This window comes from Hippoglossus hippoglossus, chromosome 7 (assembly GCF_009819705.1).
Source record: "Hippoglossus hippoglossus isolate fHipHip1 chromosome 7, fHipHip1.pri, whole genome shotgun sequence".
Lineage (NCBI taxonomy): Eukaryota > Metazoa > Chordata > Actinopteri > Pleuronectiformes > Pleuronectidae > Hippoglossus > Hippoglossus hippoglossus.
The window spans coordinates 23755786-23777775 of record NC_047157.1 but is presented as its reverse complement, the minus strand read 5'-3'; the positions used below and the strand labels follow the sequence as shown (position 1 = coordinate 23777775).

The following is a 21990-nucleotide window of genomic DNA, read 5'->3' as shown; positions in this document are numbered from 1 at the left end:
CACAGGTGACTCACTGTAACATGTCAGACTCTTCCGTGTGTCTCATGTTACGGCCAACTCTGAGTTCTTGTTTTTTATTTTACAAATGCATTCCTGTCCTCCTTTGTGCCGCTCCAGTTTTTATTTCCTTACTCCCTCGCATTTCTTGGAACACACTTTTGGAAAGTTCAGAGAGATAAATAGATAATTTCTTCCTTTACTGTGACGATCATTTGATTTTTCTTTCTTCAGGATGAATGAGGGTGGATCTGATGACATGTTGATAAGTCATTCATGGGGCAAACTTCCGCGTTGAGCAATCCTGTATCTTTACAAATGCGCTCACTGCGCCTTCCTCTTCCCCTTCAAATGCAACACCTTCCTTCTTTCATTGAATTACCACTACACTAGCGTTACATCATCAGAGTGTGAGCGCGTCCACAATAATAACCACTCTGATGGGGAGGAAGTATGCAGGAAGCTGTGGATCTCCAAAGAGCAGCAGGAGTGTTTTAGGAAAGCACAGCTTCCTTCTTATCTCAACACAGAGTGTGCTGTTCTGGAGAAAGGGTTTCAGCACAGGTGTGGAATTATTTATCTCGATTGTTTTCTGTTTTCTGTTCACAAAAAATACTCTGACATCATTGATGGACAACACTGCAATTGATGATGTGATTAATGATTGTTTATTATGGAGATTGTATATTTTCCACATAATCAATATGCATAAATACATAAAATAATCAATAAATAATCAATAAATACAATAAATATATAAATGAATACATATAATATAATATAATAATTCCATTGGAAATACATGGCAGATATTGCAGAGTAAAAACACTGCTGTATCTACATGATCAGCCACTGAATGCTGCAACAGATATACTTTGATCAATGTGATCAAATAGGCTTACAGGATGCTTCCCAGCTGCAGAATCAGCCGACACTTAAAACACGCGGTGCTCTACATTTCTGAGAGAAGCCTGTTGTGTGATGAGCCGGATCTCCAACAGCGAAGACACGAGCGGTGAGGATGGAGAAGGAGAAGAGTCTGTGCTTGGTGTCGTTGCACAGCAGAGCCTCCTTCCAGAGAGGGACGGGCTGGGTCTCTTCTTGGAACTCCTGTAGAATAAAATTTAAAAAAAAACTGAGTCAAACAAATCTACAGAGTCTAATGATAAAATACACCCTCCAATTCAAAATTAAAATGTTCTCAGCCAAATTAAAATGGTTTTACCTTCACGTGATCCTTCCCTCCCTTCGACTTCACACATGTGCTCAGGTCTTTGTGCAGTTTCTGAATCGCTGGCAGCACTTCGCTCGGAAACCCTTTGCAGCTCTGAAATCCAGAAACTCTCTTCACTGCAGCGTTGTAGCTCGTCAGGACGCTGAGGATCTTCTCAATGCATGGCTGAGAATGGAGAGAGGAACTTCAACATCAGGAACTCATCTCCTCTTGATGACTATCATGTTCATACACAACCATATGCTGACATTAATGTGCTATTTCTGGTTTGTAAATCTGTTGCTTACTTCAGATGTATGTTTGAGCGTCGCAGGATCACACTTGTCCTGGGCCTCCATCCAAACAGGTAGATGTTCTTCTGTGGGTCCATTCAGTGCCTACAGATCATATGAGTGGAGGCACGGTCAGTACAGTAATTCAGCTTATACAAAATAATAATTTATGTAAAATGTATGTATGTTAATGTTATTTCTATATATTTTGAATCAATAATTCCAAAATCATCCATTAAAAAAAATCCATTTAAATTAAAGCCAATGTTCAGTTAATATTTAGCCAGTGTACAGCTATACAAAGTACATTCTGACTGACCAAAAACTATCATCAAATTCTGTGTGTAAAGGTTATTTTCATATATTTTTCATCTATAATCAATAATTCCAAACACACTCATTAGAAATACAGCCAATATTCCGTCAGTATTAATCATGCCAGTGTACAGCTATATAATATGAGTGAAGAAAACTATGTTCAGGTTATTTCTACATGTTCTGCATCAGTAATTGCAAACACATTCATACAAACAGCACTAACCTGCAGAGAAAAGGCTTTAGCCAGGCGGTTGAGCTCCAGGGAGCTGTGCCGGACCGCCGCACATGCATCCTGCAGCGCGGGGCCGGCGGTGGGGGCGCAGGAGGCGGAGGCAAACAGCCAGAGCAGCGCAGTGAACACAGAGAAGCTCATGGTGGGTGTCAGAGGTGATGTGGCTGCGTCCTTGTTGCTCCTGCTCGTCCCCGTCAGTGATGGACTCAGTGTCCGGCGGCTGCTTTTAAATGAGCCGGGACGCGCGCCTCACGTGCGTGGGCGAGGAGGGATTTCCTGGGCATCCCTCAGGTGAGTTCACATCGAGTGCATCACACAGGAAGAAGCCGGTGAGTCATGATGACCGAATGCACATCACAAAGTCACTACTGTCCTCAGATTATAACCTATTGCAAATGATTTGATTTCATTTACCTTTAAATAAAAGTAGTGGCTGATGTATACCTGCTATGTGGAGGATATATATATATATATGATACACTAATTAATACACTAATTAATATAGTTGGGATTTAACAGAGTTTCACTGCCGTGCTCAAGAGATGAGATTGGATCTGAATTCAGAGTTTGGACCAAACTTTCCATCTGCCACCTTTTCTCTACCAGAGAAAAACAGCTTCACTTCAAATGAACCATAAAAGGAAACTGATGAGTGAAGGCATAAGATGAGCTCATACTTCCTTACATACATTTCCCATGTTCTGTTATTCTGTAAAGTGGAATTACAGATGTGGCTGTCATGGTTATTAATTCCAGCTGGTTTCTTAACTTTATCATAAGTCTCCAATGACCTCTGCACCATCCCTCCTTTAAATAGTAATAATAGCTATTTACATCATTATTTTTTGTGTGCATTTTTATCATTATTTCTGTTCATTGGTCTTGAATTATTGAATTATCCTTATTATTAATAAAATGAATACGTTCCTCCTGCATATGCAGAACGCTGAGGGGTAGAGCGGTCGTCCTCCAACCTGAAGGTCGGCAGTTCGATCCCCAATCTTTCCCATCTGCATGCCGAAGTGTCCTTGGGCAAGATGCTGAACCCCGAATTGCCCCTCATAGAACAACAAAGTGCTGCTAATAGATGCACTGTATGAATGTGTGTGTGAATGGGTGAATGTACAACTGTACTGTAAAGAGCTTTGAGTGGTCATCAAGACTAGAAAGGTGCTATATAAATACAAACCATATGGCACTGTTACATTATAGAACAAAAATATGAGATTTATAAAAACTCAAAAGAAATGCAAATACTTTGTTTCTTAACACTTAATATTACTTAGAACTTAAGCATGTTGAGGAAATTAATACATTTTAAAGCCACGGCCAATTAATCTAGATAAAAGTACACTAAAACCACTTAGATTCAAATTTTAATACACAACATTGTGAATGTTTGAAAAAATACAATAGATATTCTTATTTTATGTATTTTATTAACTATTCCTGCATCTAGTAATCTATTTATTTATACTAATAAAATGTTTCATCATCACACCTCCCTGGCAGCTCTTGAACACCCCCTGTCTGCAGCTCTTGAACACACCCTCCCTGCAGCTCTCTGTCTGCAGCTCTGGAACGCCTCCCTGTCTGCAGCTCTCTGTCTGCAGCTCTTGAATGCATTCTGTCTGCAGCTCTTGAACGCCTCCCTGTCAGCAGCTCTCTGTCTGTAGCTCTTGAACGCATCCTGTCTGCAGCTCTCTGTCTGCAGCTCTTGAACGCATCCTGTCTGCAGCTCCCTGTCTGCAGCTCTTGAACACCTCCCTGTCTGCAGCTCTTGAACACCTCCCTGTCTGCAGCTCTCTGTCTGCAGCTCCCTGTCTGCAGCTCTTGAACACCTCCCTGTCTGCAGCTCTCTGTCTGCAGCTCTCTGTCTGCAGCTCCCTGTCTGCAGCTCTTGAACACCTCCCTGTCTGCAGCTCTCTGTCTGCAGCTCTCTGTCTGCAGCTCTTGAAAGTTTCCCTGTCTGCAGCTCTTGAACGCCTCCCTGTCAGCAGCTCTCTGTCTGCAGCTCCCTGTCTGCAGCTCTCTGTCTGCAGCTCTTGAACGTCTCTCTGTCTTGAATAAAAGTTTAAACTTACAATTTAGTAGCACTTAAATGGCACTTACTTACAGCACTTTGTAGTTTGGCTTTTTTGAAGAAATTGTACTTTCTTGATTCTTGTTGTTCTGGCTTTGTACCCTCATGGTTGAATGCACTTATTGTAAGTCGCTTTGGATAAAAGCGTCAGCTAAATGACAAATGTAAATGTCTGCAGCTCTTGAACGCCTCCCTGTCTGCAGCTCCCTCTGCAGCTCTTGAACACATCCTGTCTGCAGCTCTTGAACGCCTCCCTGTCTGCAGCACCCTGTCTGCAGCTCTTGAACGCCTCCCTGTCTGCAGCTCCCTGTCTGCAGCTCTTGAACGCCTCCCTGTCTGCAGCACCCTGTCTGCAGCTCTTGAACGCATCCCTGTCTGCAGCACCCTGTCTGCAGCTCTTGAACACATCCCTGTCTGCAGCTCCCTGTCTGCAGCTCTTGAACACATCCTGTCTGCAGCTCCCTGTGTTGTGGATGAACATGGACACATGTGCTGTGAACATCTCAACAATAGGTCGGTGTAAAGTTCACACGTGTTTAAACTCTCCCAGTTTTCAGCTGCACATTTGTTCTCTGTGTACAAAGCGAGGTCGTGTCCCACGCTGGCTTCTAGTGTCTGTTTTGCTACGATGCTAAGCTAGTTTAGCTTAACTTAGCTGTCCACAGTGAATCGCGGCTGTTGTAAGTGAAGGAAATATATAAACATAAAACTTCCAGTACAAGTTTCAGTCGGCAATACAACACGTTTGGTTCCTCAGGTGTTTTGTTAGCACTTGGTTTTTAACGTTAGCTTCCGGGAGCTAGCTACTGCTGCCCAGGCTAATGCTAACAGCAAAGCTAGCCTGAAGATGCTAACAATATTCAAAACAAACGATGTGTTTTATTGGTGTTAGCCTCATTTATCACAACAGCTTCATGTTGCTACACAAAACACAACCTGGGGTGGAGAAGTTAAATCTATATTAAGATCATAGATTATAGATTAATGGATATTTATTACAGATGTGAATTCTGATGAAGAAACGTCAAAACACCAGTTTTTTTTACGAATGTTGATACCAACCACATTATGATTGATGTTTTTATGATGTTCTGAAAGTACAAACGAAGTTCAGAGGATATAATCAATTCATTTTATTTGAGAAGCTCCACATTTATAAAGTTAAGCTCTCTGGGTCCTTTGAAAATAGATTTTAAGATGCATCTGGAGTCTATTTAATGTATAAATAATTGAACTAATTGCCTACATTTTTGGATAAATTATTATATTTGTATCGTAATATATTTTGTTTCATGTTGACAATATACTCAAGACGAATCTTTATGTCCTGAATCCTCAAGTTTCTATTTTTGTGCATGATGTGTAAGCTTTGCAACTTTAAATGAAACCAGCCACCGTTCCTCTGCAGGTTGACTCGGCCGCACCCATGATGAACTTTGACGGCCTCGACCCTGGGATGGGCGAATACCCACCCAGCCTTCACGGGACGCTGGAGCCGGGTATGGAGCCCTCCATGGATCCGCACCTCAACCCCAGTCTCCTTCAGGGCGTGGAGCTCGACCCAGAGGGGTTGGCTGGGACGGGCCCCGAGACAGTGCACCTCATGGAGGGGATGTTCTCCGAGCTGCACAGCGTCGTGTCAGAAGTCGGCGTCCCAGTCACTGCAACGCATTTCGACCTGCAGGAGGAAATGCTCTGGATGGGAAACCACAGAGTGAGTCTTGATCCTGGAGCATAGACTGATGCTGAAGCGCCACTTTAACACAAATTAATATTATTTAATCCCTTTTGTTCAGGGCCATGCAAGCTCGTTCTTTGGACCGACAATGGGCCGTTATTCTTCGTTTCAAGCGCACTCCACAGATGACATCCGACAAATTCAGAGTTTGGAAACGGGCGTGCTGTTCCTCTCCAAGAACAACCTGAAATGCCACACTCGGGGGGGCCTTGTCATGTTTGATTACCCGTAAGTGTCACTAAAAAGTAACTGGATCTGAAGTCATTGTGCAGATATTGTTTATTTTCTCATTGAATTCCTTGATTTAAGTCAATGATGTGTGTGTGTGTCACAGGATGGATGAAGGAGCTGATATGCATAGTCTCCTCATGACTGACAACAACATGATGATCATGGGCGGATTGCAAAACTATGTGATTGAAGTTGACTTGAATACTGTTCAAGAAACTCAAAAGGTGAGACTTTGGGATGAAGTTAATCATCGTCCACAGCTGGTTCTATCTGCCACGTAATATAAAAATAACTAATACTAAGCGTAAGTGACCGACTGTTTACTTCCTTGTTGTGTGTGCTGACAGTTCACGGTTGAGGTACCAGGACTTGCAATAATGCGTCAGACCAGTCGTTTCTTCTTCTGCGGGCACACTTCTGGGAAGGTACAGACAACTTGAAGAAATCTCTGTGTGAAAGATGTTTTTCAAGGTCACACGTCTCTCACGGTCGCCCTCTGTTAAACCCAGATAACTCTTCGAGACCTGCGCACTTTCAAGACGGAGCACGAGTTCGACGCGTTCTCGGGCAGCCTCTCGGACTTTGACGTTCACGGGAACCTTCTGGCTGCGTGCGGATTCTCCAGCCGAGGAATGAATGGTTTGGCATGCGACCGGTTTCTCATGGTGTATGACCTCCGCATGATGAGAGCCGTGACTCCACTGCAGGTGCATGTGGACCCCCTGTTCTTGCGCTTCATTCCTACCTACACGTCGCGCCTGGCAATCATCTCGCAGACGGGTATGAGTCAGGGGATCTCATTCGTGCCATTTTCTGTCTGTCTGTTTGTTGACTTGTTTGTTTCACTCGTACATGTTCCTTATAAACAATGGTCCAGGCTACATGTACCAGTATTTTAGGAACCATTTCCAATTTACTGGTTTATGATGTAATTGTTTCTCTCTCCAGGTCAGTGCCAGTTCTGTGAACCCACTGGTCTTGCCAACATGGCTGACATTTTCCACGTGAACACGGTGGGGCAGCTGCTCATGAGCTTTGACGTCTCAGCCAGCAAACAAGCCTTGTCCTTTGGGGACTCTGGGGGGTGTGTGCATCTGTGGTCTGACGCTCCTGAAGTGTCCTTCAATGATTACTCCCGGGAGACGGAGTTTGCTCTGCCGTGCCTCGTGGACACGCTGCCTCAGCTGGACTGGAACCACGACCTGCTGCCCATCTCGCTCATCCCCATGCCGCTGACCAGCACTGAGGCGCTGCTGTCGGACTGGTCTGCTGCCCTGGCTGCACCTAGTCCCAGGTAACAGTCATATGTATTTACATTGTGTTGCATACAGTAATAGTGAGGATCCTACAAAAGTATTTCAGTAAGGTTACATGTACACATAAGAATGTACATTAAACAACCTGTGTGCTGATACTTTCTCCTACAATATTTAATCTCAGTAACAGGTCAAATCTGTGTAGCCTGATAACGGCTTATTACTCATTGCCACAGACTGAGGTCAGTTCCCAGTGAATATAATAAGTGGATGTAGTTCCCATCATTCACTCTGTTTACTTCTGCTTTAGTACAGGGCTAAGCTGTTTGGGCAATAATTTGACCTTTGTTAGGAATGAAACTACATTTGTGACCGTGTTTTAAGGTTCACGTCTTAAGTGGGAACCAGCAGGCAGGGGACGGCGGCCACAGACATGAACAGGAAGTGGGAAAGTATTGAGAGACAGACGAACACATGTGTGGGATTTGTTGACGATAGCAGAAATGTAGAACATCAAGTGTGTCATGCTTCAAAACAACAACCTGCAGAATGAAAAATATATGACCTCACTTCTCCCCATGTGGAATGTATTTCTCTTTTCTGCTGCCATTGTTGACAAATTCTCTAGAAGTAGAAGTCAGTGTTTCCTGTCAGTCACGTTGTGAGCGATACACGGAACAATTGATAAAACAGCAGCCAGTAAGAAACATCTCCAGTAATTAAACATTTCACCATCAACAAGCAATTCTCATCAAATGTGACTCCACATGCACACATGCACACACGCACACACACACACTGATGAAAGGACATTATTCTCAGCCTGAGAGACCCATCATGCAACAGGAACAACATGTTTATCTGTGTTTGAGTGGAAGTAGAACGAAGTGTTTGTTAAGCCCTCTAAATTAAACATGAACGTCAACAGATCAATAACATTTAGATTCGAATCCGATGTGGTTTTCAGCTCTGTAATAACCTAATAATTTTTATATCTGCCACCAACTAAAACATGTCTTTGTCCAACAGACGAGCTCCGCCCGTGGACCCAGAGATCCTGCGCACAATGAAAACCGTTGGGTTCATCGGTTACGCAGCGAATCCTCGCACCCGCCCTCGCAACCAGGCACGTTTCAAAGATGCAACACACAGCACTGCAAATTACCAAATGTTTCAGTGTCGTGTTTATACGTTTGATTTCAGTCGTTCATTGTTAAAAATCCATTTTCTGTGTTGTTTTCAGGTTCCGTACAAAATCAAAGATGTGGAGCTCGACTATGATAATTACAATCAGGTCCCTGAATCCCCCATTGGGCGCGATGAAGAGCCACACCTCTACATGGTGCCCAAAAAGTACAGAAAGGTACAGTTTACCACTTGTTATTGGAAAGTTTGTTGACTTCTGTGATATAATATATATTTTCTTTGTTGTTGCTGCTGTGTAAAAAAATACTGTTTGATGTGATAAAACCATGTTTTTGCTCCATCAGGTCACAATTAAATACTCAAAACTCGGACTGGAGGACTTTGACTTCAAACATTACAACAGAACCTTGTTCGCCGGCCTGGAGCCTCACATCCCCAATGCTTACTGCAACTGCATGATCCAGGTGAGCAACGAGGGAGGCCAAGAGTGTTTCTCTTACTGAAATGTACTTTTGTAATGTTGTTTTCTTTTACTCATGCAGCGTTGTTGTTGTTCTCCTCCTTGTGTTGGCACGTTAGGTTTTATATTTCCTGGAACCAATCCGGTATCTGGTGCAGAATCATTTGTGCCAGAAGGAGTTTTGTTTGGCCTGTGAGCTCGGCTTCCTCTTCCACATGTTGGATTTGTCACGAGGAGATCCCTGTCAGGTAGCCGTCGGTTTCTGTCTCTCTGGAAAGCAGCATCCCTGTGGCAAGGCAGAGGTTTTCGGAATTTGTGATTTCTCAACGTCACCTCTCCTGTCTCTTCTCCTCCAGGCCAGTAACTTCCTCCGAGCGTTTCGCACCATCCCTGAAGCCTCGGCGCTGGGCCTCATCCTCGCAGACTCGGACGAGCAAACGGGGAAAGCCCGACTCGGTCGCTTGATCCAAAGCTGGAACCGCTTCATCCTCACCCAGCTGCACCAGGAGACGCAGGAGCAGGAGGGTCCGCAGGCCTACAGGGGAGCCAGCAGCAGGTCAGAGTAACAAACAAAAACTGAGCCAGAATCGTTCCCTGAGCAAAGCGTCTGCTCAGGAACAATGGCAGAAATAATTGAAGGGAAATGTTCTCATGTTTTGTTGATGAATGTCTTGAAGTTCTCTGGGCTCCTCTGGTGAGTCTGTCATTGGAAAGCTGTTTGGATGTGAAGTGGAGAACAGCAGCCTGTGTCGCTGTGGCAAGGAGACGGTCCGCTCCTCCCTCACGCTGCTCTTCACCATGCACTATCCTGAGCACAACTCCCAGGGTGAGTTCAAGGTCCTGCTCCACGTCACCCTGTGTGAATAGAGACGTGCGGGCTGAAGCTGCAGAAAGACCACGAAACTGTTCCGTATTTGATAAACAATATTCATCTCACTTGACAGAAAAGTCAATAAAGGAGTATGAATTCTCCGAGATCCTGAAGAAGAGCATCTGTCTGGAGCAGAGCACTCAGGCGTGGTGTGAAAACTGTGAGAAGTACCAGCCCACAGTGAGTTACGGCCATTACTCAGACAACAACCACAGTACGACATCATGCGTCACTGCTGCTCCGTCTGACGTTCACCCAAAAATCATTTTTCCCACACTCCAACACTTCCTGCCAGTCACAGATCCACCTAAATCCCTTCTTTAACTTTTTACCATTGCTGTTTCACAATCATAGTAATTTATTTAAATACCAAAATACCAAAAATCCAAATGCAATTGAACAATGTAGCCAGAGACTGTTTCTGTTTTAACAATACGTATCAGTATGGATGTGGCCTCAGACCTGCAGCAGGTCATATTAACAGAATAACACATCTATAGTCTAATTTAAAACGTGTGATAATGTTTTTGTTCATCACTTCAGGTGCAAACACGAAACATTCGCTGTCTCCCAGACGTCCTGGTGATAAACTGTGAGGTGAACAGCGCCAAAGAGGCTGAATTCTGGAAGGTTCAGGCGGAGGTAGGTGTTTTTAGTTTCATTTCCACTCGGACAAGTTTCAATTACACTGAAACATGCACGTTGCTGTTTACATGCAGTATATGATTGTTTGTTGTGGTCTTCCCAGTTTGCCTTCAACAAGGTGATGCAGAAAGAGGCGATGGAACCTCCTAAACCCAAAGAGCCCCCACCGATGCCCACTGAGTGGTGCTTAGAGTAAGATCCTGTTTAATATCATTAACAATTATGTTCACTATTGTTAAATGGTTTTAATTTAGTTTAGTCTTTAAAACATCAGAAGATAGTGAGAAATCATTTAAGAGACGTCTTGACATTGCTTGTCTTGTTTTAACATCATTTTAAAACCCAAAGATATTTAACTCACTGACAGAAATGAGCTGTAACACTTAATTTAAACATTTATTAGATTATCAGTTTGGTTGCCAGTTAAGTTTCTGCTCTACAAATAATATTGGTGTCGGTTGAAAGTTTCTAAACTCGCTCTTTGTCCTGGTGCAGTGGGGAGGACATGTGCAACATGGAGGGCTTCCCCGTCGACACTCGGGCGGAGGATCTGCGACATGTCTGGATCCCCCCCACTCTCAAAATGTCCATCAGCAAAAGTCAGGGGCTGGAGATCAGCAGCTGGCCTGAGGCAGAGGAGGTGAGGGAGGAAGACTCTCGCTGACCACGTTATTCATGTTTTTTACTGTGGTGTCAAGATCTACATGCGATTAATGACGCGTCACGTTGTCGTCCACCAGTTAACCACTGAAGAAGAGGAGGAGGGCGCTTCTTTATTTGACTTGGTGGTCACGGTGCCCCACATCCTGGACGCTCGCACGGGTGGGAACCTGATAGCACACATCAAAGTGGGAGAGACGTACCATCAAAGAAAAGAGGTGAGTGAAGCTCAGAGGAGTAAATACAGTTTGACATGAGACGAGCTTCTCCACATGGATTCTGTGAAACTTTAATGTGACACGTGTTTGCTTCAGGGAGTCACTCATCAGCAGTGGTACCTGTTCAACGATTTCCTAATCGAGCCCATTGATAAGGTAAATGTTTTATCACCTTTTTGATTAATTCAAATGAAATCTTTTGTTCGTAGCCACGTGATGAATAAACGTTTTCTTTTGTCGAAGGCTGAAGCTGCACAGTTTGACTTGAGCTGGAAGGTGCCGGCCATTCTTTACTATGCCAGGAGGAACTACCACACCAAATACGACCTCCGCAGTACGTTTCAAGGACATTACCTCACTGCTCAGAGGCTTAATTAACTTCATGTCTCATTTACCTGCTCTTTCTCTGCTATTTGTCTCAGTTAAAAATCCCATCGACGCGAGCGTGCTGCTGACAGAAGCGTCACTGGCTCGCAAGCAGAGGAAGAGTCACGCCACCTTCATCCCGCTCATGGTCAGTGAGATGCCACAGGCTGGAGACCTGGTGGGGCTGGACGCCGAGTTCGTCACACTCAATCAGGTGAGTCTGATAGAATTGGACAAATTGAGCATATTTCACTTATTCCATTAATCATTTAGTTAATAAAAGGATTCTGGGAAAAATGCTTCTCTTCAGTTGGATGTTATTTTGTTCAAACAGAACAAAACACAAAAATATGGGAAATTCTCACATTTGACAAGATGAGATCAGATTTTGCTTGAAAAATAACAAATGATCATGACGATGGAGATCTATCAGTGTTTCTATATAATAAAATGTGGTGATGCTCCAACTAAAATTGATTTTATCTTTAAATCAGCCTCTTGTGATAATGATAATAACCTGACTGATGTGTGTGCAGGAAGAGGCAGAACTGCGCAGTGACGGCACCAAGTCGACCATCAAGCCCAGTCAGATGTCCGTGGCCAGAATCACCTGTGTGAGGGGTCAGGGGGCCAACGAGGGCGTCCCCTTCATCGACGACTACATCTCCACTCAGGAGCAGGTGAGCGAGCGCAGAGTGAAAACACCAGAATGACACAACAGCAGAAAATCCGCCGTGAATGGGGCGTTTACAGGGATTTTTGTTGCTCTTGTGGAAACAGGATACACTCGACCAAAGCGCTGTGCAGGGAGGACACCGTCTCCCTTCACTTCCTCTATTCTGTTGCCTTCATTGGAACGGCAGCGTGTCCTTTTCAGCGTCGACGATCAGCTCACAGGAACGATGTATTACATGAGTCAATATTGAAGAAAGCCGTGAGAACTGAACCCTAACCCCATGAACAAAAAGATATTTGAATTACCTTTTTTGGAAAGTTCTGGAATGAGTCACACACGTCAGAAACCTCTGCTCGTTGCCTGGAGCGTCTGTCGTGGTGTGTGTCGGTTTTTGTTGCATCGCTGTAATAATGTCTTGTGGTTCCTGCTCTGCACAGCTTGTGTCTTCTCATCTCTCAGCGTCCTGCTGTTGCTGTGTTTTATATATATTTTTGTTGTGTTTGTCTTGAAGGCTGCTCGTGTGTCGACCTGTAGTCAGGCAGACTTTATTTATAGCACTTTTCATACCACAGGGACTAAGGAAACTCTACAGGCAGAATAAACAAGAGAAGAGATAGAAAGATGTAGAAAAGAGGATAAAATAATAAAATCCTAGGAGAGAATACATGTATTAAAGTGAGTAAAATAAATAAATTGTGTATTAAAATGATTTCAATCTGAAAATAAGTATAAGAAAATAAAATAAGTACATTTTAAAGGATATGTCAGATACTAAAATATAAATAAATATAAAATTCAATTGAAAGAATACAAATGTGGGTCTTCATAACACTGGTAAATGTTTGTTCTTGCAGGTGGTCGACTACCTGACTCAATACTCTGGCATAAAACCAGGAGACCTGGACGCAAAGATTTCCTCGAAGCATTTGACGACTCTGAAGTCCACCTACCTGAAGCTGCGCTTCCTCATCGACACGGGAGTTCGCTTCGTCGGTCACGGCTTACAGAAGGACTTCAGGGTCATTAACCTATTGGTAAGTTACACTGGGAATCACATTTGGTTTGTTGCCTGGTTTGCAGGCCGGTATTTACTCATCAGTTTCTGTTCCTTTGCTCCTTCGAGGTTCTCAAAGACCAAGTCGTCGACACCGTCCACCTGTTCCATCTGCCCCGCAAGAGGATGATTTCTCTGAGATTCCTCGCCTGGTACTTTCTAGGTCAGTTCAACTCAGGGGAAATGTTGATTAGTGAAGGACTGAAGCAAATAATGAAGCTGCAGCTAAATCAGTTTAACCATCAACTTGATGAGTTAATTTGAGTATTTATTAAATATAAAGACCGATGTCTACTTGCTCACGTGTCCATGAATGGTTTAAAAGAGTGTTTCTGTTTTTACGTGGAGCGTTGAGGTGTTGATCCCTGTTAACGCTCAATAATCTGATCATAAACTGATGCTAATCAGCTGCTGTCGGAGTCACGACTCTCTGATCGTCCTCTTTGTTCCACTCGCAGAACTCAACATCCAGGGTGAGACTCACGACAGCATAGAAGACGCTCGCACCGCCCTGCAGCTGTACAGGAAGCACCTGGAGCTGAGTCGCGCAGGCGGGAACGACGAAGTGAGGAAGGTGCTGAAGGGACTCTACGAGAAAGGTCGCCAGCAGGACTGGAAAGTCCCGGACGCAGACACAGGAGATGGTCAAGGTAGCCCGAAAAGTACGACGTGCTGTTGACTTAGACGCAGCCTGGTGTTAAACGATATCATGCTGAGTTTAGACGTTAGAGCATCATGGGTCCCAGTGGACTGAAAGCACTGTCTTCTCCTCTGCAGGTGCTGCTGTGTTTCCCTCTGTGATGGGGCTGTGAGCTGCTCCTGTTCCTCCTGCACACGGTTCAATCTCTACTTGATCAGTTCATGTTCAGTTTTGTACTTGTTTGCATTTATTCTTGCAGAGTGTGTGTGTGTTTTCTGCAAAGTTCACCGCAGCTCGGCGGCCGCGCATTTTTTTTTATCAGTCAACATTTGTACTTTTCATTTAGGGGGTTTTCGGAAAAGGTAAATGTGTATTTTGACTTCGGAGCCTTTTAAAAAAAAAAAAAAAAAGTTTTCTGGTGAATGTAAATAATTAAAAGCATTGTGAGCACTGGAAGATTGTTTTTCATTCCGACTCCAGTAGGTTTTATCAGCATAGAACGAACCGCACGCTCTTTCAGAGAATTTAATAAGTAGTTTGGTTTTCGGGTTCCCAGCAAAAATGTTCCTATAAAGTTCGATAACATCTAAAGGTATTTGCAGTTAAAACTCAGACACTAACAGCTCAAACTTTACAACATCAACTAATATAAATGATTCTTCTATGAAATGGATTCAGGTTCTTTGCAAACAAAAAATTCACTCCTGAGCGAATTCGTATGATCCAGTCTGCAGTCCCCCCACCCCCCCCGGATTCTGTTCCTTGTGTTTGGACTTTTGAACCTTTGATGGATTTTTACAACAGAAATGTTCCAGATGAACTTCAGTTCTTCTTCTTTTACCTTTGTCTTTTCTTTAATTGGCAGTATTTTCGGTGTAATGACGCCCCCTGGTGGCTGTACAGGATCTCATCAAACCTCAGTTTAACACAGGCAGGAAAACCACATTCAAATCCACTAGATCCAGATTTTCTGTCTGAAATTGAAGTCCGATATTTTTCTCAAGAATTATTTCTCGGGAAATCTAAAAAATAAAAAAGCCCCATCTCTCAATGCTAGAGTGAAAAAATATTCCTTGAAAGTTTATCAATTTATATTTAAATTTCCACCAAGTTCTGTGGAAACCCATTGTGTACTTTTTGTGTAACCCTGCTGACAAACAGACTAGTGAAAACACACAAAAAAAAAACTCCAAACGTACACGGTCAGTATTGCAAACGGTTTATTCGTAGTAAATGAAAAGTGTGCCATTCAGTGAGAGGGAGAGAGAGAGGGGGGGGCAGGGGTATCAGGGACGGCTGATGTCTTTGGTCCATACTCTGGTGGAGGGGACGTCGATGGATTGGTGGGAGACGAGAAAAGGCACTTGAGTTTATAGTTGTCTCAGAGAAATCGTCTGGAGGAGGACACAGGCTCTACTGGAAGAATGAATCGACTAGATGTTTTAACCTCCATTATGCCTAATATGAATATCACATACAGAATGCCCTATGTGAGCACAAAATTATATAGCTACATATATGTATATACAGTAAGGAATCAGAAAGTAAAGCAGGAGGAAACGGAAAGGAGAAGTGTTGGAGTTCTACCCTTTGGAAATGTTTACAAGCAAAACAAAACAAAAAGGCAGTAACTTTTTTCTTTTTCTTTTTTCTTAAAAAACGGGACGAGATTATTTCTTTGGCGATAAACTAATATTCCTACGGTTTTGGAATGTGAGACAACGAAAAGTGGTTAAAGCGAGACAGACAAAAATCCCCAGACGAGGAAACTAAAGCGTCTCTGATTGAACGAGTCCAGCAGATTCTCTGGAGTAAAAGCTGAATTGTTTTTCCTGCAGCGTCGAGCGGCTCGCACCGCGGCTCGCACCGCGGCTCGCCGTCGATTCGCCGAGAAACTGGTCGAGCTTCATTGTAGAATTTCCAACAACTTCAGTCAATAAAAGTCTCAGAAAGCACTTTAAAGGAGTTTAACTTTTCAGGAAATACACTTTTTCGCATTCTAACCGAGAGTTGGATCACAAGGTAACACAGCGCTGGATTAACCTGAGCAGGTAAAACGCTTGTTGACCTCCAGGAAGAAACTGAACTCAACAGCTGAAATGATTAGTTGATTCATTTGTAGACAGAAAATTTACTTGTTCCAGCTTCTGAAATGTGAATATTTGTTTCATTTTTCACATGTCGACTAATGTGTTGATTATAAATCGATTGGTTTCACGTCTCCGTAGTGGAACAGATTCATCTTGCCTGAGGTTTAAAGCAATTTGAAAATAGACCATTAAACTGATTGTCGTTTCACACTTAAACTCCAGTTTCCTTCTGTCTCTTAACCCAGTTTGGACGAGACAATCCTGGATGATCCAGAAGTTTATTCTTCATCCCTGAACTTTTTCCTTCAGAAGACAAAGCGTAAACTTCACTCCTTGTCCAGGAGTTTTCTTTATTCGTCTCTACATAAAGTAAAAAAGCATATTTCCCAATTTCTTTTAAATTCCTTTAAGTCAAACTGTTACAGCACAAATTTACCGAAAGCCGCAAAACAATTGAGAACTAATTTCTCCAAAAATACTCATGAACATAATCTTTCTTATTAAAAAACAAAAAAACTCCCTATGATCAGAAAACCTGATTAAGAAACACAAACTGGGAGAGAAAACTCAATTAATTTCTTTCAACAAAATAAAATAAAAATAGTTTCTTTTCAAAAACGTCCCTCTTATCTTTCCAGCAGTCTGCTCGAGGGAAGACGACACATGAAGAAAATGCAGCTATAACGTGACGGAGAGTTTCCCTCGACAGCCTCGCCGCTCGGAGGAGACACCGGTGGTTCCCGTCTCGTACTCGGAGCCCCGCTGCGAGGAAACTGCGATAACGGGTCGCGTCACAAACATCAGCAATGAGGTATTCACTAGCTTTTCGTTTGCAAACTATGGACGATAACGAAGAGATGAACCCCATCGACAGCCTTTGCGGCGACTAATCGGAGGCAATAGAAGAAAAAAAAGATCTGCGAAGTCGATAACAACCTTCTGATGCGATGAGATAAAGTGAGGATATAAAAAAAGAGGAAGAGAAGATCTGGCAACTTGCTCTTTCCGTTGGATCTACATGCGCCATCTGTTGAAAGAGCCGTCGTGATGCGGACATTTGTAAAAAAAAAAAAAAAAAAAGGCAAATGTGAAGTCGCTCTGTGACCCAAGGCAAGCACGTCAGAAAAATGCCATTCGTGTGCATTTAACAAAAGAAATTAACTGAGTATGATGAAAAGTATCATGTGGAGAAGTATGAAACAGCATGTGGACAGATTCCTTTGTTATTAGCTTTTAAACATAAGCTCTGACGTAGTTCTACAAAAAGGTAATGAGCTGGGGAACTTTTCCTTTGAGAGTTCACAGCGTTAACAAACTCCCTAAAGTTGGTAGCAGCCGTAAGAAAAGCTCTGGATTACAGTTTGATATGTTCTCTAGTATTTTTTTTTTTTTTTACCTTTGCAGAGATTAACAATAGTCTGTAGTGTTGATCGCAGGTCTACTCTCCTGACCCCTGTTCACGCTAGAACTACTTTTGCACTTTTACAACGATTTCCACAGTGAAGGCATTGAAATGTTTCTGGGAGACGAGAAGAACAAAAACCCCCAAAAAAGTGGAGGTGTAAATCAGAGAGCCGACAAAAGCCACCGCAAAAATAGACACAGTTCTACGAGCTCGACTTCAATAGAGCACAAATCGCTGCAGATGATCCTGTCGGTCTCTGGCAGGCGGCTCAAAAGCAAGAAGATGAAGAACAAGAATCTGTCGATAGCGCCGCGATGAGATCTCTCAAACGGGCTAAAGATAGAAGCTGCTACCTAAACCAGGATGAGAAGAAGAAAGAAAGAAAGAGCGACAGCGAGAGAGCGTTTCAAGTTTGAAGGATGAGTGGACTGATGAGGAGCGGTGGCACTACAGCTCAACTGATGGAAGTATGTAAACTTGTGTTCTATTCTTCATTGAGAGGAGTTAGTATGGTGTGTGCGGGGTGTCGGTGTGTGGGGGGGGGTGGGGTTACAGGGAGGAGAGTGCAGGGGTTAGTCGGGGTGGTGGGGGGTTGATCGAGACCAGGATTTCCAAATGTCAAGGGCAGTGCGTCCGCGGAGGCCTCTGTGGCAGCCCGTTGTGAGACGATCGGTCTGGGTTGTGGGAGGACGAGGAGGACGAGGAGGGATGGGAGGGATTGGAGGGATTAGAGGGATGGGAGGGATTAGAGGGATGGGAGGGATTGGAAGGATTGGAGGGATGGGAGGGATTGGAGGGATTGGAGGGAGCCCTCGAGTTGGTGGAGCGCTGCGAAGGATGAGCGCCAGCGCTCTGGTTGCGGTGCAGCATCGCGTTGCGAGCAGCATTCCTCTCCTGGTAAGAACCGCCGTTATACCGCTGACCGCCCGAGTGATAACCCTGGCCCTGGAAAGTGCGCCTGTTGCCCTGGAAAATCTGGAGGAGAATAAAAAAGATCAGTCAGAATCTAAAAGTGATTCACGTCTTAAACGAGACATATTGCGACTCATGCTGCCGACCTGTTTGTTTGGCGGGGGGCGGTGTTCACTGGGGATGCTCGGGGTCTGGGTGGGAGGAGGAGGAGCTTCCTGGAGACTCGGGCTGGCGACAGAAGAGGACGTGGAGCTACAGCGGGACCGGTTTGAGTACCCTGTACGTGGATGATAAACTGGAAAAGACACAACAAACCACTCATTATACAACACGAGACTGGTTTTATGAAGCAGGATTCACAAATGAGTTTGATTTATACACGTAAACATCAGTGTTTTTCAAGGAGGTTATGTTTTCGTCCCTGCTCATTTGTTCGTTTGTTTGTCAGCAGCATTAAACCATAAATACTCAACCGATTTCCATGAAATGTTGTGGCAGGTGGCACACGATCCAAAGAAGAAGCCATTACATTTTGGAGTGGATCCGGATCAGGGAACAGATCCAGGAATTAATCTTAAACTTTATGAGAAAGTGTGTTTTTCAACATTTTCACCGTTTTCAGAGGGAATAATTCATGGATCTTGAGGACTCGTATCTTTGAGTTTGTTAAATTTGGTGCAGCTTGACTGAATCTAAGTGACTGTTGGGCCTTGGCGGCTATATGTGCTCTTCTGAGTGCCATGTGTCATTACCAAAAAAAGTGTTTGAAGTCGTATTTTGTGACGTGTTGGTGATAAAGGAGAGAAACGGGATTCTGTACCTGATCCAAACCCTGTGATGCTCGTCTTCAGCGGCTCCAGATCAAACGTAAATCTTACTGCTTTCCCGAGGTCCTCATCGTATTTACGTTCACTCACAAAGTGCTGCGAAGACACAAAATACACCACCAATCATGTTAACTGTATTATATTAAGCATTCGCAAAGATTCAGCGGGTACATGTGTTTTAAGTTGCTGCAAATTATGTTTTCAGCAGCGGCTCAGCAGCGATTTCACATGATCCAAACTGGAGCAGCAGTATTCACCTTGATGTCGGCGCGCAGTTCAGTCAACTGCTCCTCGGACATGGACGCCGACTTGTCCGTCAGCCGTCTGAGCTGCTCGGCTCTCTTCTGCCGAGCGTTCAGAATCACCACTGAAGCACAGAAACAGGAAATGATCTTTAACTGACGTCAAGCTCCTTTTTTCATTTGTTCTACGAAACGAACAAAAACACCTTCAGCCTTTTTTTATTTCTTTGTGACAGTTCGACAAGAACTTCAACTTATTAATAAAATCGAATTGTCCGTTTCAGCTCTACTCGTTTTGTCCAACAGTTGAAAACCCCAAGATTCTCAGTTTGAGATAAATAAAAACGAACCCTCAGATCTGAGAAGCTGGAAGTAGAGACTATGGAGCATTTATTCTTTAAAAGTGACTTCAATTCATTATTATTATTATTAATCAACTGTTCCAGCCTTAACAGAAACATTCCTCTCAGTCCCAGTAAGACCAGTTTCCCTCTGGGTATTCAGGGCTATTTTGAAATGAGACGAACAAAGTGCAGCTGACTCAGCGTCTATGGGTAAACACGGTTCGAAGATAAAACGTTTTTCGCGGAGTCACTGACACACAATCGTTACACACTGAACACGTTTCTTCACGTTTGAAATGTTTTACTTATACAAACAGACCTGAACTCTTTGACCCAAGGATCGTTTATCTATGTACAGTATCTTTACAGTAAGTTCAAGGACAGTGTGTGTGTGTGTGTGTGTGTGTGTGTGTGTGTGTGTGTGTGTCTCATGGAAACAACACGTCTTGTCGCTGTGCTGCCTTCTGATCTGGAAGAGAAAATAACCCCCAGGAGAATGATGACGTCTTCTACAAAACACGTCTCCATGTATGATGCTGAACATCGGATCAACAAAAGAAGATTTCTCCTTTTGATCCAATGAAACTGTCACAAAACATGAACCTTTCATGTGTTAGATGGATTTTTTTTCTGATCTTGTGGCTGAGCTGCAAATATGAGAAATGTCATCACGTCGACAGCTTTTTATTCTCAAGTAACAATGTTCAGATGTTTTCTAGTTGCAACTGTGATTGTTTTTCTTCGTTTTACATTATTATAAATTAATCTTTTTTGGATTTACTTGGACAAAAAATCTTGAGGAAACTACAGAGTTCGGCGCTGGGTCAGAAACACATGGATACAGGTTGTGTCTCTGAAAGAAAATCCAGAGTTTACGCTTCTTAATTGTGAGGATCAGCTGCGTCTTGGCTGTATTATGTAATAATAAATCAAATATCTTTGTAAAATGTGGATTATGTGTGTTTATCAGGGAAGTCTGTTCCTTCAGGACAGTTGAAGAGTTTCAGGAAACGCGTCAGTTTGCAGAAATGAAGCACGGGGAGCCGATAAACGAAAGTTAACATTCTGAGGAAATCGGGCTTTTGTAACGTGGAAGTATTCGGATTTCTTCCCTTTCCTCTCAACTCCCCACACACCTTGCACAAAGACAGCATTGAGTCTCCCTTGACACCTGACACTATTCACTTTTTCCAGGCCTGGAACACACAACACTCGACACTGGGAGGACAGAAGAAGAGAGAATGGCCTACTTGTACAAGTATGCGGTCCTGCTCTGTCATGTTACACACAAACACACAAAAACACACACACACACACACTGGTATGCTCTAGGTATATCAAGACCCTCAGGGCTCCACTGCTTATTAGAAGAAACTGGGACTGGCTGCTCCACAACGATCTCTTATACTTCAGCTCTGAAAAGGGATTTAGGTCAGAGTTTCTGGCCCCTTGAGTCAGGTGAACACTTCATGTGAATAACACCAGTGGCTCCTGGGTGGTATGTGACAATTGGGTCTTTGGTTCAGTCTAAATGCTGGAAAACACAGTACTTACTGGCATCTGCTTTCACTTTATCCATTTCTGAGAGCAGAGTCACTTCTCTGTCCATTAAACTGAAAAAGAAGAGGAGAAGAGAAGAGGGTGATTTTTCTTTACTCTGTTGACTTCACACTGTGATTACAGAGCAACCACAGTAACATTAAATAAACAAAGAGGCGGCTGCATATTCACTTTGATGCTGCTGAAGGTCTGATCCCAGCGAGTGACAACAAAATAACATAAATAATAGAGTTGTGTAAAATATTTGAAGTGGTGGGTGTCCTGATGCTCTCATACTCGATAATATCTGTGTCTGCGTTTGTTTGCAGGTATGAAAAACGTATTTCACAGAATAAACGGAGCAGAAAAGATACACTCATGTTTATATTCTATATTAAAAATGTTTCTTAATTCAAGTTATAAATGCGTTTTCTTATAGTTATTTATAATTACGTATATTTTTTAACTGTAAAATATCAAGCCTCAATTACATTTCTTTGGCATAAGTGTTTGATAACGACATCTGGGGAATCA

At 43.3% G+C, this 21990-nt stretch overlaps 2 protein-coding genes across 4 annotated transcripts in view; one reads left to right on the top strand and one right to left on the bottom strand.

Annotated features, from left to right (window-relative positions):
• Positions 1–83: 83 nt before the first annotated feature.
• The window catches only part of spats2 (spermatogenesis associated serine rich 2), a 31918-nt gene continuing 10011 nt past the window's right edge, over positions 84–21990 (bottom strand). Inside the window, exons 8-15 of one of the 2 annotated variants that reach the window (XR_004614333.1) lie at positions 21472–21530; positions 19589–19698; positions 19325–19427; positions 18651–18799; positions 17472–18567; positions 12742–12750; positions 2743–2754; positions 84–93 (exon numbers count right to left, since the gene is read on the bottom strand). Coding sequence is in view for 1 of the 2 variants with exons in the window: in XM_034589578.1 (XP_034445469.1) it covers positions 18211–18567; positions 18651–18799; positions 19325–19427; positions 19589–19698; positions 21472–21530 (778 nt within the window). In the remaining variant the exon portion in view is untranslated. Of the gene's footprint in view, positions 94–2742; positions 2755–12741; positions 12751–16955; positions 18568–18650; positions 18800–19324; positions 19428–19588; positions 19699–21471; positions 21531–21990 lie in introns of those variants that run through there. The other variant, XM_034589578.1, reaches the window with a different exon arrangement.
• On the top strand, positions 4485–14562 carry pan2 (poly(A) specific ribonuclease subunit PAN2). Of its 2 annotated transcripts, none has more exons than XM_034589577.1 (26): positions 4485–4649; positions 5545–5850; positions 5933–6102; positions 6209–6329; positions 6453–6530; positions 6615–6885; positions 7054–7399; positions 8391–8487; positions 8605–8724; positions 8852–8971; positions 9087–9215; positions 9324–9523; positions 9645–9793; positions 9912–10018; positions 10382–10480; positions 10587–10675; positions 10979–11123; positions 11224–11361; positions 11458–11517; positions 11605–11695; positions 11784–11941; positions 12264–12407; positions 13258–13437; positions 13527–13620; positions 13916–14107; positions 14235–14551. In XM_034589577.1, the coding sequence occupies exons 2-26, from the start codon at positions 5563–5565 to the stop codon at positions 14267–14269; spliced, it is 3621 nt and encodes a 1206-aa protein (XP_034445468.1). In that variant the 5' UTR covers positions 4485–4649; positions 5545–5562; the 3' UTR covers positions 14270–14551. The 2 variants fall into 2 exon arrangements, with proteins under 2 accessions (XP_034445468.1, XP_034445467.1); XM_034589576.1 differs by having other exon boundaries at positions 4524–4649; positions 13916–14119; positions 14235–14562.